General features: G+C 46.1%; 1 protein-coding gene across 4 annotated transcripts in view; it reads left to right on the forward strand.

Moving 5' to 3' along the window:
* The window catches only part of LOC129825488 (caskin-2-like), a 96,325-nt gene that overhangs the window by 37,758 nt on the left and 43,289 nt on the right, over positions 1-15,278 (forward strand). For all 4 annotated transcript variants that reach the window (XM_055885630.1, XM_055885655.1, XM_055885647.1 and 1 more), the window contains one exon: positions 11,594-11,645. In XM_055885630.1, the coding sequence (XP_055741605.1) occupies positions 11,594-11,645 (52 nt within the window). The remainder of the gene's footprint in view (positions 1-11,593; positions 11,646-15,278) is intronic.

The raw sequence follows: 15,278 nt of genomic DNA on the forward strand, positions 1-15,278 counted from the left end.
ATATAATAATCCCCATCTAACAAGATGCAAAGTCTGCAAGACGCGCAGTCAAATGACGAAAACATCAGTAGCCTAAACATTATAATCTCCAAGTGTGCTTGATAAAGTGTAAATCAGCACAAAAGCAATAATGGCATTATAATGAATATAAGTGTCAATGACAGCAGTCAAAAATAGTCAATTATTGTCAGCTCGTGCTTACATGGTGTGCGTCTTCACACAGTTGGAGCATGTCCATGTCAGTTGGAGCATGTCTTTTTAGTGCTTAGGTTCAGGCTTAGGTTCAGGTTCAGGCTTAGGTTCACGATGAGGCTCAGAATATGAAGAATAATCAGATGTCATGAATAATTTCTTCCCCAGCATCTGAGTCGTTTTCATTCAGATTTTGTAGCAATGCTAACTTAGCATGTACATCCATTCGTGTTGGTCTCCTTGCCATTGTAAATTACACACACTCTCACTGTGTACTCCATGTAGGCCAGAGGAGACTGATAAAACTGTTTGGATTTGTTGTGCTGATATAGGGTTAGGGCTGTTGCACTGACAGTATTATGCCACACCGGCAGTCATGAGTCATGACCACAGTAAAATTCCACGTGACCGTTGAGTCATGGTATTCTCCTCTTATGCACATGTGGACATGTGTTGATAGCGACCATCAGGTCGTTAATGGCCTGGTGCTCGGGGCTCTATTGTCCCTCTAACCACTCTGATATCAATGCAAATGCAATCAAATCACATCAAATGCTTATCATCAGAACATTATCGTGTTTTTAAAACTCACCTCACTGTGATTGATCAATTTGACGAAAGAAGTTCAACAACAGGTTGAAACTGAGTGGAGAACATGGTCGTTGTTTCAAAGCCTAACATAACAAAATGACCAGTGCTTTCTAAGTTGATGATTCATTCAAAACAGTCATACGCATATTAGAGCTGATGCATACACATAGGCCCATATATGAGCCAAAGCCCTTTTTTTAAATCTTTTTTTATATATAAATACAAAAACTGAGTTAAAATAATGATTGTGCTGTTATACAATACATAGCCTACAGCATATTACGCACGGCAGGAAAACATTTTAAAAAATGATTTAAGAGGTCTTTGGTGCCTAATTGTTCTAGCCTGGGGCTGTGGCGGTCATTACGTTGTGTCAGACTGTCATGAAGATGATGGAAATACACAGTGGTGAGATATTCTGTAGCTAAAGGTAATGTCTCAGCCTATTCATTATGAACATAAATGACAATTCCCGATATCTAGGCTATTCAAAATCAATTACAAATTGGGGGCGGCTATCTCTGTAAGCCGCTCTGCACAATCAATGAACCAACCACATCGCCTAGGCCTATATGTTGTCTCCCAGACTCATGGATAGACAGTTTGGAGTGTAGCAGAAGGTACCCAGTCCATCCAGTATGTATAATAATACAGTCCACACTCAAAGGCCATTGCTATAATTGTTTTAATTTTGGAGAATAGTCTAATAGGGTACATACAGTTTTGAGGTTCTAATTAGAATAGATCGATACAGTACAATGGCCCGTCCTGTTCTTCATTCACAATTGGTGATGACATAATTATGCATTGTTTGTTTCCCCTCCACCTTTCTCCCCATACTTTACTTCATTTATTTAATCTGTTGTTATATGTGTGCTATTAGTTTCGGTTTAGGTTCAGTTTCGAGGCAATTATTAAGGTGATTATCAACTGGGCACAGCGCCTTCCAACTGTCAGGAGAAGGAGTGGAGCAGGCCCCACTGTTGGGAGAAGGAGTGGAGCAGGCCCCACTGTTGGGAGAAGGAGTGGAGCAGGCCCCACTGTTGGGAGAAGGAGTGGAGCAGGCCCCACTGCTGGGAGAAGGAGTGGAGCAGGGCCCGCTGTTGGGAGAAGTAGTGGAGCAGGCCCCACTGCTGGGAGAAGGAGTGGAGCAGGCCCCACTGCTGGGAGAAGGAGTGGAGCAGGCCCCACTGTTGGGAGAAGGAGTGGAGCAGGCCCCACTACTGGGAGGAGGGGTGGAGCAGGCCCCACTGCTGGGAGAAGGAGTGGAGCAGGCCCCACTGCTGGGAGAAGGAGTGGAGCAGGCCCCACTGTTGGGAGAAGGAGTGGAGCAGGCCCCACAGTCGGGAGGAGGAGTGGAGCAGGCCCCACAGTCGGGAGGAGGGGTGGAGCAGGCCCCACAGTCGGGAGGAGGGGTGGAGCAGGCCCCACTGTTGGGAGAAGGAGTGGAGCAGGCCCCACAGTCGGGAGGAGGGGTGGAGCAGGCCCCACAGTCGGGAGGAGGGGTGGAGCAGGCCCCACAGTCGGGAGGAGGGGTGGAGCAGGCCCCACAGTCGGGAGGAGGGGTGGAGCAGGCCCCACTGTCGGGAGGAGGGGCAGAGGGGGAAACCATAAAAAAAATGACATGCCTTCCTAAAACTAATTATAACACCAGTTCTGTTTGTGATATTAAGATTCTAACAACGACAGTGTGTTATATAGGGTTATTTAGGAAAAGTCCAGGACTGAGGGGGGCATGACTTAAATGGCAGAGTATTTTTTTGAATGAGCAGTCCAAATGACTGCTTTAGCTGTTCTAGTGTTATCCTTCACAACCTTGTCAACTCTTCATGAGAGATGGATTCAGGGAATAGTTTTCTTCTTTGGCCCTGCAGTATGAGTGAATGAATTAAATCTTTGCTGACTGTAATGGGATCAGCAGTACTTCTACAGAGTGACAGAAAGGAGTTAAACTGTTGTCACTGACCCCAAAACAGTTCCAGACAACAAGAAAATGGCTGTGTGAAGTCATTACAGTCAATTTGGGACACCAGCAGTGTCAACTACTGACAGGGAAAATCACCTTTTCCCATAAACACCCCCATTGACCCAGGGTGTTGTGTGTGTACATGTGTGTTTCAAAGCTCATCTCTTCTGCTGGTGTTAGTGTTGGCTCTCTGGCGTGCCGTGTCCGTGTGTGACCACACACTCCTCCAGGCCCATCTGCAGCTCTTTTATTTACATACCGTGGTGCTACTCCCCATGCCAAGCTGGCCCAGGCTCCGAACCCCAGACTCCCCACTGGCTGAGCCGGACTGAGAAGACAACACCTTGGCCTCAGGTTTCACTCCACTTCATTTCAAAGGAAAACATTGGGAGCCTCAACTTTCTTAATTCTCATGCGTTAGACCATGCATGTTGGCGTTCCTGTTAGCCATTAGGACGTAGCTTGTTGGAGCCTAGAGGGCGAGGAGAGGAGAGCATGCCCAGATATGATGGGGAGAGAACAATCTGGCTCGCATCTCTGCTGCTACGTGTCTGATGTCGGTGTTATCTGCCTTGTCTCCTGACAAGAGTGGTGTGAGTAAAGCCTCAGGCGTGGGGCAGCAGGTGTGGGCAGGCAGTGAGACACTACAGTACAGCAGCGTACACATTCCTCTGTAGAGGCTGAAGTGTGTGAAGGTCTGGATCAGTAGGACACTGCTTAGGGCAGGAGGGGAGCCTTTTCCCCTTGTCCCCTTACTCTGATCAGAATTCATTTTTGAAACTAGTTAGTGGTCAGGGATTGACACGAGGCTACATGTTCAGCTAAGTAATTGCTCAGTTGTTTAAATAATATTTTTCCCCTTTTATGAAAGGGCATTTGTACTCTTGTTTTTGCTGGTTGGTTGTTTGGTTACTTGATTGTGTGAGAAGCTGGTTGTCTGTGTCTGGATCCTTTTGTGTACTAGAGGTGGTCCTGGTTTGCGTGTAGGTTGTGTAATGAGTTGTAAATGTAACAGGAGGAACTCCCTGCTTCTCAGGCATTACTCTAATCATCAGAGGAAGAGCCGGGGGAACGAGAGGAAAATAGAGGGCAGAAAAAAGGGAGAGGTGGAGGGAGAGGTGGAGGGAGACAGAGAGAACGAAGAGAGAGGGCGGAGTAGAGTCGGTGAGATGGAGGAACACAGAGTTTAGGGACCTCTCTCTCTATCGCTCTGTCTCCCTTTCTCCCTCCCCTGGGAGGGGGCTCACACAATGGCCTAAGCCTCCCGCTCTTTGGAACAATGGTCTTGGGAAAGGAAGTGTAGAAGAGGCCCAGCTCAAGTCCCTGCTTTTGTTTCTGAGAGGTCCCCCCCTTCGTGTCACAGCAGGATTGCAACGAAACACCCCTGAGGTCACTCACACACTCCTACACCTCCGGTTCCTGGTCAAACAGCCAGTGCTTCCTCATGGTGCCTCCAGTAAAACTCTGGCCCCCTCTGATCACCCCCAAACACCACCCCCAGGAGGTGGAGGTGATGGGGCAAACCGGAAAACTGCCCCACAAGACGAGGTACATTCCTCTCCGGAGAAAAACAACACATAAAGAAAGTGGACCGCCAGAGGCCTGGGAGGTGAACTGAGATGGGCTTGTCTCTGCCCGGCCGAGTGTGAGTGTGTGCCATTTCAATGTGGTCTCCAGCAATGGGGTCCTATCATGTGCCAGTACAGTGTGCACGGTGGGAAAATACCATGCAGAATGAACAGTCATGGACACGAGATGGAGAGGAAATTTGGCTTAGTTTGTTAGCACTTTAGGAATAATACTCAGCCACACCACCAATCTCTTACCCCTGATGTGTTCTTAACCTTGTGTTCTTAACGGCCAGACAGTTTGGACTCCTCTGTGTAGCTGCGTATACTGAATTAATATGGGGTAATCTGGCATGGAGATTTCTGAGGGGCGATGACCATATATATATTTTGTAACGCTTGTTTGCCACAGGAGGAAGCACTCAGCCTTCACTTTCTCCTCCCTACTCTCTCTCTCTAAAAGCACTTCCCCTTATAGTTTAAGTGTGATAGTTCAGAAACTGTGGCTCTGATTGCTGAGGGATTTTCCCGCTCTTTGGCCAGGAGGCAGGTGTTCAGACAGGAGGTGGATGTGTAGGAGTGAGCAGCAGCACAAGGGGCCTCAAGACACAGCAGTGAGAGTACTGCTTCCTATGATGTAACCAGGCAGGTGCAGCTACGCAGGTGTTAACTGCACCAGGAACAGGTTGGTGTTGATAGATGGGTGAGCCTCCTAAGGTCAAAATGCTATAAAGGTCAATATCTAGCTCCAGAGAGGGCTAGCCATTAGGCAAACTGAGGACCTAACTTTACCCAGCGGACTTAGCAGTGTGTGATGACTTTTCTCCACATGTAACTGTTGATTTGAGGAAAACTAAGTAAACAGATAAAACCGATCTGTGTTGAAATCTGTGGCTGTGGTCCACTCTGGCAGCGCTGCCTCTAGACGTAGGGAATAGCCACTCTGACGCCTCACAGAGCCGTTTAAAAACGACAGGGATCTGGGAACTGGCCAGGGGAATGGCCTCCTTTGTGTGCGACCCTGTCATTGTCCCAGAGCTCAGATAAGGCCAAAAAAATACCCCAGCACGCCGCTGTGACTTCCTGTTCCCATTTACTCAGCAGATAAGGCCCTATTCCCACTACGAGATATGAAGGAGAGACTGAGGAGCGAGGTGGCGAAAGATACTTTAACTTTTCAATTCACATTACATCCTTGCTTTACTGTACCTTTTGTTGTGGCTGGCAACGTGACATTTCTGGTCCACAGCCATAAGCCAGTAAGCAAACTATTCAACAGTGACAAACTTTTATTCTTAAACATATTACACTGTTGAATAATGCAACCAAACCATATTACACTCTTGAATAATGCAACAATTCACAAGCATGTATGTGCAGACAAAGGGTAGGAAGCATGAGTTTTTACTCACCATCTGGTTACCTATAACTACAAACATAGTTCTGTTTTTAGGTTATTACTTATGAACTTATTTCCGGATATCTTCTAAACTACCCACGATGCACTATTTTGCAACGTCAGAAGGATAGAGTACTCTGTCTATTACCGAGTTCGTATGCTAGCTCGGTATCTAGCTCAAGCCGGCTAACATTAGCAGACTCATGCTCTTCACAGACTTTTTGGCTGTGTTATCTAGTGGGAACCCGTTAGCATGGCATACTCTGGTGCCCTCTTGCCATGGGCTCAAAATGAAAGAAAATCCTACCTCTTTGCTCTGTAGTACCTGGTCTGTTCTCCTTTTTGTTTTTTGTCAACTTTTCGGCATGTTGGGCCTCCTGAGTGGCGCAGTGGTCTAAGGCACTGCATCGCGGTGCTAGCTGTGCCACTAGAGATTCTGGGTTTGAGTCCAGGCTCTGTCACAGCCGGCCGCGACCGGGAGACCCATGGGGCGGCGCACAATTGGCCCAGAGTCATCCGGGTTATGGGAGGGTTTGGTCGGCAGGGATGTCCTTGTCCCATCGTGCACTAGCAATTCCTGTGGCAGGCTGGGCGCAGTGCACGCTGACACGTTCGCCAGGTGCACAGTGTTTCCTCCGACACATTGGTGTGGCTTGCTTCCGGGTTAAGTGGGCATTGTTTCTAGAATTGGTTGGATTGTGTTTCGGAGGACGCACGGCTCTCGACCTTCGCCTCTCCCAAGTCCGTAGGGGAGTTGCAGCGATGAGACAAGACTGTAACTACCAATTGGATACCATGAAAATGGGCATTTTTTTTTTTTACTAAATAAAATAATACTTTGCAGCATGTTCTCTGGTAAGTAGGCTATGGGAGTTTTATAACTTTTTCCATCTTGGCTTAGTGCTAGCGTGCTAGCTGATATCTGAAATCTATTGCTATAGCTATTGGATTTCTCTCACTGACTCTCCATCGGCCTGGGGGAAGCGCCCGCCTTCCCCTCGCTTTGGTAGTTAACTCAGCCTGCACTGTTTTAAAAAAGTTTTACAATTGGATGGGTCCCAGCCATCAATCTGTAAGTCTCTGCTCTCTCTTTGCTTTTGATCTGTAGTTATGTTTTAGTTATGTTAGTCCTCTAGTTTGCCTCCAGTTGTTAGGCTCTGACTAGGTGGTTGGCTAGGCTATTAGCTAGTTGGCTAAATAGATAATGTTAGCTTGCTTGCTAAAATATCTGCATTAATTTAAAAAAAAAAGATAACTGGTTAGATGGCGTTATGTATTTCCAAAACATTGGTTTACTTTAATGTAGCTGTAAATGGCTGACTCATGCTGTGCTAACGTAACAATACATTCATAAAGAATTTGCTTGTAAGTTTGTGGAAAATGTTATTGAAACTAGTATTTGAAGTTATTTCTGTTGGAGTATACATTATAGGGAATAGGCTGGCTTGCCTATATGTAATCCATATTACACCACACACTCAGAAAAACATTTTCCGGCTTGACTTCGGCATTCTTCGGAATTCTGATTTGGTTTTATGTAATAACTTGAGAAATAAGAAAAGTGAGATGTAACTTTGTAGTGGGACTTTTAATGCGTATACTAATGCAAATCCATATGTTACATGTGGTTATGTGTATGCTACCTTCCCTTTTAAGGGGTTTATTTTCTCGCCTGTGGAGATGGGCTTCCATAGATTTATGTGGCTCAGTGCAGCCGGCAGCTACTGCGACAATTTCAGAATGTAATAAGGACGGCTATTTGTCATTATTTGACTTTTCGAGTACTCACATGATTTTCTTTTGAGTTCTTGGAATAAAAAGAACAAGCTATTTTTAGAACAGAAGGCCTGCGCTGGAATTTTTTAAACATTTTAATCTCTGGTTTAAGATTGAGTTTTGACCTCCGTTCGAACAATCAATTACTCATGTTCATCCCTAGAATGTAACAGGGATGCATTCCAGTTTTTATTTTTTATTTTTTTAAATCAGGTGAAAACTCAATAAAACGAGTCTCAGATATTCAAAAACATTGCTCTGCTATTACCATTTATTCTGTTTGTACTGCCCTGCTTCCAGGGGGGTAACTGCTTGGTGGGTGTCGTGCTCTACCTCTGGAGGTAGCAGTCGAGATGTAGCAAGTACGCAAGTTTACATTTCAGTAATATGTGTAGCCGACTGTATTTTTACATAAAGTGTGTGGCTCTAAGACGCTGCAGGTCCCGTCCCGTTCCTTCCTTAGCCAAACTGCATGCAGCTTCCTGTGTTCCAGTGCCAGGCCTGTGAGAGCCCTAGGAGCACAGCAGAGCTATGAATTCGCTGAAATCCACCAGCCCTGATTGTGGACCTGGGGTTTCCGCTGACACTCTTGAGTCTTCAAATGGTGCCTTCAGATCAAACACTCTGTCTCAGATGCTAAACAATCAGGCCTCCATAAGGCGAGGGGAGGAAAGGGCTTTCTTCAGCCCTTTAATCATCCAAGCAAGATGCTTCCTAGTTGACTGGTTGCAGCTCCCAAGGAGGAAGATGGCCAGCTGTTAAACCACTACTGTAGTTCACCTAATTTGTCACTATTTCAGTATAATATGTCATCGGGAACAGAGATGTGAAGGGATGTATATTCATCTTGGCATTGGTCCTCTTTTTACTGGTTTGAGTGATGCCAGTCACAGTAAGTCCTGTTATTGCGACAGGCAGATACAATAGTAGTGTTGGACCAAAACCAGCCGTCGAGCCATTTAAAACCATACAAAACAGCCATATGGATTCACTCACAATTAATCTGGAAGATGTAGATGTGACGTTTTTTAAAAAGGGTCATTTAAAGCTATCAGGGTTTCTTTATTGCAACTTAAAGCCTGAATCTCGGGCATTGAGTCAAATGGCAGGGAATATGGCATGATGGGACTGCTGACGTTTTTCACAGAGCAGTTTTCGACAAGGCCTACTTTTGAAAGCTCTTTCTTCTGTAATAGAGCTGTTCCTGCCTCACATTTTGGATGGATAATAGTGGCCTGGTCTCTGTTCTACACCACAATGAGTGCAGAAGGAAAATTATGACCTGAACTTTTGTATGGTTATTGCCTAGACCTAAGTGCAGTCATTTGAGCCCCAGAAACAAAATGCATTTTTGAGGCGTTGCCTGCTCTTTTATGGAAGAACATATAATCATAGTTTTGATACTCACAGTGGTTGTCTAATTTTAGTCTGATATTTTACAACAGATTCTGTTTCTGCCAGTCGCACCAGAGACACAGGCTGCGACTTGAATCCATGAACTTGTTCCAAGACAGAATTCTCAAATGTGCAGACATTAGCAAAATCTCCCCTTTGCCCAGCATTCTTGCGGTACCAAATCTATGGTACGTTATACTTTCATCTTTAAATAAAAAAAAGATATGGAGTCCTCAAAACGTTGTAACCAAACAGGCGGCGCTTTCCCCCCTCTTCATAAACTACCATAAAAATAACTTTTAACAAATGTGCAGCAGATGAAAGCTTCAATGGGCAATTTGCTGCAATATTCAGCATTAGAGACTGGTTCCTGTAGTGAAGACAAGGCCAGGCAGCCTGTCCCGTCAGTCACATGAGGGTTTGATGTCAGTGTGTGCTTGTTACACGGCCAGCAAAGTGTTCTGAAAACTTTTTCCAAGAGAGGTTTATGTTCCCATGACTTGACTGCGACACGCAATGTTTGATACACCTAATTAATTATGGAATTGAGGTCATAATCAAAGAGCCACAGAGATCCCCAAGGGGAAACTGGCTGTGGAGCAGAGATCTGGAATAGAAGCTCACTTCAAAGCACTTGTTTTGGGGCTGTTGAGGCTACCTTGGCCTTGCTCGTCTCCTGCTCAGACATAATGAGCAGTAGTAAGACGGGCTGTCGCCATGTCTCCACACCGTGGGTGTATCCAGTGTCTGGGACTTCTTTCCCACTCGGTTCTGTGTTACCCCCCTGTGGCCTGCCCTTTGACCTCGCTGAACTCATAGCAAACAGTGACCCTCACAGCGGCTGACCCACCTTCAGACGCCATGGGAGACCAGAACACAAGTGCAGACTCTATCTTATGACCAGCTGACATGGATGGAGCTCTGCCTCACAGACCTCCATTACTGTTACAGCAGATGACACATGCTTAGTGTCTGACAGTAAACTGTATATCTACCACTGGCGGTGGTGATTCATGGTCTCAATGACCTTGCTGTGAAATGAGAGACTATTTTCATTTCAGGGACGATGACTGTGGCATCACACTGACATGCTGATTGAACGCAGGGCATAAGCTGCATGACTCTACAAAGCACACACTTTGTTTGGAATTCACAGAATTGATAAGAATGTGCTCCTTATCACATGCAACTGGTGAGTCTGTGCTTATGTTTGGAGAAATTGTATGAAAGATGTCAAAGAGAGCTGGGGTGTCAGCAGGGCCAGTGAGATACACAAGGGAACGACCCTGCCATTGGTTGATCACGTCTTGGGAGGGCAGGAGATATCTCCATCAGTTTAGTTGACAGGTCTGGACGTTGCCCATAAAGACTGTAGGGACTTGGCACATTTCCAATGAGGATTTACCCTAGTGTTTTACCCAAAAGGCGCAGACTTTTCTGTTTCCATCTACGAGGGCCAGCAACCGTGTCTCACTTGGCCATGGCTCCAGCAGATCTGCTCTGACTTGGAGCCATGACAAAGCAACAGTCTTCTTGAATGATGCAGCGGTTGTTGATTCTGCTCGCCACAAGTTTTTAGTGTCACAGTCCTGATGGAAACAGAATAACTAGAGGTTACATAAAACACTGACGACACCCTGGTGTGGGGCTAACTCTAGATGGAAAAGCACCATATGAGTCCCTGTGGTGGCCAGTGACATTCTTTCTTCTAAAGCCACACTAGGCTGATGGAGAGGCATCTCTATCAGAAGATCAAAGGACACAACAAGGTCTCCTCCCTCCCTTTGTTCTCTGAACAGTGTATTGTCTCCTGACCTGGCCACAGAGGTCAGCCTGGGGTGAGAGGCTAATGAACTGCCTCTAGAGATGGAGAGAAAGGGACAGATCTATCAGGGACAGTTTGTTCGGGATAGCTAGTTCACCCACCAGGTTTTTGAGGCCTGGTGGGTGAGCTAGCTGGAGTCTCCACTCCATTGTCTGTCGCTCTCTCCTTAAACCCTGAACCATGACCCCATAGCCCTCTAATTAAAAAAACAGTATATTTAACCTTTATTTAACTAGGCAAGTCAGTTAACAACAAATTCTTATTTACAACGACGGCCTACCAAAAAGCAAAAGGCCTCCTGCGGGGACGGGGGCCTGAGATTAAAAATAAGTGCAATATAAATATAGGACAAAACACACATCACAACAAGAGAGACAATACAACACTACATAAAGAGAGACCTAAGACAACAACATAGCAAGGCAGTAACACATGACAACACAGCATGGTAGCAACACAACATGACAACAACACGGTAGCAACTAATCAGGGTGAGTATCTAGACCAGGATCTCTTAGTCCTGTGGCCTGCAGGTCTTCAGCCTTTCCAGAACCAGATGCTCTATAATCTGTTAGAATGACTGAGTTGGTTCCCGTAGATAATCTTGTTGAACCTGGAGATGGTTTGAGCTCGCAAGCAAACACATGATCATGAGTGAACTAATAATAGATCTGTAAAACAATGCTCAACCTCCAGATTTTGCACAACCAAAAAGCAAGCCAATCCAGTATAGTACTATAAACCATGAACTGAAGATGCACCATGGAGGCACTTCCCTCCAGGCTTAAGCGAATAGTTTCTAGGTTAACCAGTAGCACGGTGTTTGTTCTAAAAATATCCTGAACGTATGTTGATTTATTTTCTGTCTTGTGTTTTTGCAGAGTTGTTGGGCTCCACGAAGAGACTGAACGTCAACTACCAGGATGGAGATGGGTAAGTGTGTGATGATAATAACACTGTCCTAAAGAACTGACTGACAACCTCTGTAAATAAAATACATAAAATAAAAGATGGCCTACCAATAAGCTACTCTTTCTGTATCTGTAAAACAGTGGTTCTACTGTGTAGCTTCTACATACAAGTGCTGGGATTTTAAAGCTCAATGCGTCTTGTCTTGTGATAAACACTCTGCGGCGTTAGTTTGCCTTGGGTTGAATCATGGCCTTCTGCTAAGTCAGCCAAAGCAGACTAACTGGTAATTGTGTCTGGAGGAGAAGCGGAGGTGTCACTGCTGAAAACGCTCATTTAATTGTTGTTTTTACTACTGCTTCTTGCCCAAAAGCAGACGCACCACAGTCTACTAACCCCCCAGTTACCCTGTCTGCCAGTGGAAATGCTGACTGTAAAAATGTTCCCCTCTCGCTTATTAGCATAGGTCTAGTTTCTCATCTATTTTTCTCTTTGTGGAGGGACTTGGATCCCATATGAAAGTTCTCACTTTCTCAGTTTCCTCTCTTTCCCTTCTCACAGGGTGGTGTGTTTTCATTGCAGATATTTTTGTCGGCTGCTAGAGCCATACTAATTTTCACAATTGCTGTCAGTAGCTGATAGAATAGCACATTGATGACATTGGTGAGATCCCTTGGTGCAGCGTGGCTTTTTTAAAGAGTCGCTCAGCTCCCTGTAGAATATGAACTAGTCAAAAAGTAGATCATGCAAACTCTGGCAAAGTCTACAGTTAGACTGTCTGAGTTCAGATTGAGTCCGATAGGCTTAGCACACACGAGATATCCAAATATAACTACCTCTTATAGCGCTCCCACATCCATCCAAACAGCCTTCCCCCTCTACAGACACTACTGGTGCCCCCTCACTCAGCCTAAATAAACAGAGTAACAAAAGTGGAGAGAAGAGCCAAGACAACAGTGGGAGACCTTTAGATAAGCCGTGCCTCTGAGATGGCTGTAAAACGGTCCAGAGAGCAGGACAGTGGCGCACCATATATCAGAGCCTATGTCGCCCCCCCCAGGCCCCAGGCTCGGGCCATGGTTTACTGCTTGTTATGCATCTTCTCCAACCCCCCCTTGCTCTCTCTCTCTTTGTCAGCTCTCAGGGGCCAGGGGGGGCAGGGAATTCAGAGGCGGAGCCTGAGGGGGCCGGGGTCAGGGGTGGAGTTTGTCTGGCGTAGAGGGCGGGACTGTGGCCGATTTAGATGGGAGTGTTTACAAAAGCTGCCACACAACTCAATGCAGTGATGACAGCTGCCGCGCCCGGGAATTATATACTAGTGCACCAGAGAGGAAAAACATGGCTGGAAACAGAGTTGCAGGCTTGATGATGATGATACACTACATGACCAAACATATGTGGACACCTGCTCATTGAACATTTCATTCCAAAATCATGGGCATTAGTAAGGAGTTGGTCCCCTCCTTTGCTGCTGTAACAGCCTCCACTCTTCTGGGAAGGCTTTCCACTAGATGTTGGAACATTGCTGCGGGGACTTGCTTCCATTCAGCCACAAGCATTAGTGAGGTCGGACACTAATGTTGGGCGATTAGGTAGACAACGTTCCAATTCATCCCAAAGGTATTCAATGGGTTTGAAGTCAGGGCTCTGTGCAGGCCAGTCAAGTTCTTCCACATCGATCTTGACAAACCATTTCTAAATGGACCTCGCTTTGTGTACTGTCATACTGAAACAGGAAAGGGCCTTCCCCAAACTGTTACCCCAAAGTTGGAAGCACAGAATCGTCTAGAATGTCATTGTATGCTGTAGCGTTAAGACTTCACTACACTGGAACTAGGGGGCCTGGTACGAACCATGAAAAACATCCCCAGACCATTATTCCTCCTCCACCAAACTTTACAGTTGGCACTATGCATTCGGGCAGGTAGCGTTCTCCTGGCATCCGCAAAACCCAGATTCATCTGTCGTACTGCGAGCTGGTGAAGCGTGATTCATCACTCCAGGGAATGCGTTTCCACTACTCCAGAGTCCAATGGCGGTGAGCTTTACACCACTCCAGCCGATGCTTGGCATTGCGCTTGGTGATCTTAGGCTTGTGTGCGGCTGCTCAGCCATGAAGCTTTCCGACGAACAGTTCTTGTACTGACATTGCTTCCAGAGGCAGTTTGAAACTCTGTAGTGAGTGTTGCAACCGAGGACAGGCAATTTTTACTCGCTATGGGCTTCAGCACTCGGCGTTCCTGTTCTGGGAGCTTGTGTGACCTAGCACTTCGCGGCTGAGCTGTTTTGCTCCTAAACGTTTCCACTTCACAGTAACAGCACTTACCGTTGACCGGGGCAGCTTTAGTAGGACAGAAATCTGACGAACGGACTTGTTGGTAAGGTGGCATCCTATGACAGTTCCACGTTGAAAGTCACTGAGCTCTTCAGTACGGCCATTCTACTGCCAATGTTTGTCTATAGAGATTGCATGGCTGTGTGCTCGATTTATACACCTGTCAGCAATGGGTGTGGCTGAAATAGTCCAATCCACTAATTTGAAGGTTTCCACATACATTTGTATATACTGTATAGTGTATGTGGGGCTCAACATTAGCATGTCGGAAGAGTGTTTATTTGTGTCTTGCTGCTGCTGTGTGTTTCTCAGGCTGCGTGCTCGTGCGTGTGTGTGTGTGCTGCTCGGTTCTAATGGCCCCCGTGGGGACATGGAATTTCAAGTGGGGGGAAAGGTCTTTCATTATTCATCAGTGCTGTTGGCACTGCTCTGCTATTCTCTCTAGCGTTAAACACAGACTATACTACTGTAGGAACCCGACCGCTCATTTTATCACTACAGCTCAGTCTCATATCCTATAGCTTAGTCTAGCGCTCCATTAGTAGGCCATACGCTATCATGTTGAAGCACAGCACACAACAATTATGTTTACAACAGTAATCACTCATGTATATTGTGGGCTGTTTGTTTTTCTAGAACACTTTGTTGGGCAATCATGGAAAGTGTTCAGTCTGTCTTGGCAGTAGTGAGGGTATGTAGTACTATGAATGTTGTTCAGGTGAAGACCTGTATGAGAGGAGGATGAAAGGTTGTTACTCATCCCTTACTGTAGGCGTGGACATGGTTGATATACACTCAGTGGCCAGTTTATTAGGTTCACACATCTAGTACCTGGTTGGACCCCCCTTTACCTCCAGAACACCCTGAATTCTTCAGGGCATAGAATCATTGCTCATTTGGTATCAAGGGACCTAACGTATGCCAGGAAAACATTCCCCACACCATTACACCACCGCCACCAGCCTGTACTGTTGACACCTGGCAGGATGGGGCCATGGACCCATACTGTTTATGCTAAATCTGGACTCGGAATAGGAACCGGGATTCGTCGGACCAGGCGATGTTTTCTGTTGGTGAAGGCGTGCCCACTGGAGCCGCGTCGTCTTGTTTTTAGCTGATAGAAGTGGAACCCTCTGTTCGTCTGCTGCAATAGCCCATCCGTGACAAGGGCCGAAGAGTTGTGTATTTCTGAGATGCTGTTCTGCACTGTTGTACTGCGCCGCTATTTGCCTCTTTATGGCCTGTTGACTTGCACAATTCTTTCCATTTTCGCCCACTGCTGCTGACTGGATGTTTTTTGTTTGTCTCACCATTCTCTGTAA

The sequence above is a fragment of the Salvelinus fontinalis genome, chromosome 2 (assembly GCF_029448725.1).
Source record: "Salvelinus fontinalis isolate EN_2023a chromosome 2, ASM2944872v1, whole genome shotgun sequence".
Classification (NCBI taxonomy): domain Eukaryota; kingdom Metazoa; phylum Chordata; class Actinopteri; order Salmoniformes; family Salmonidae; genus Salvelinus; species Salvelinus fontinalis.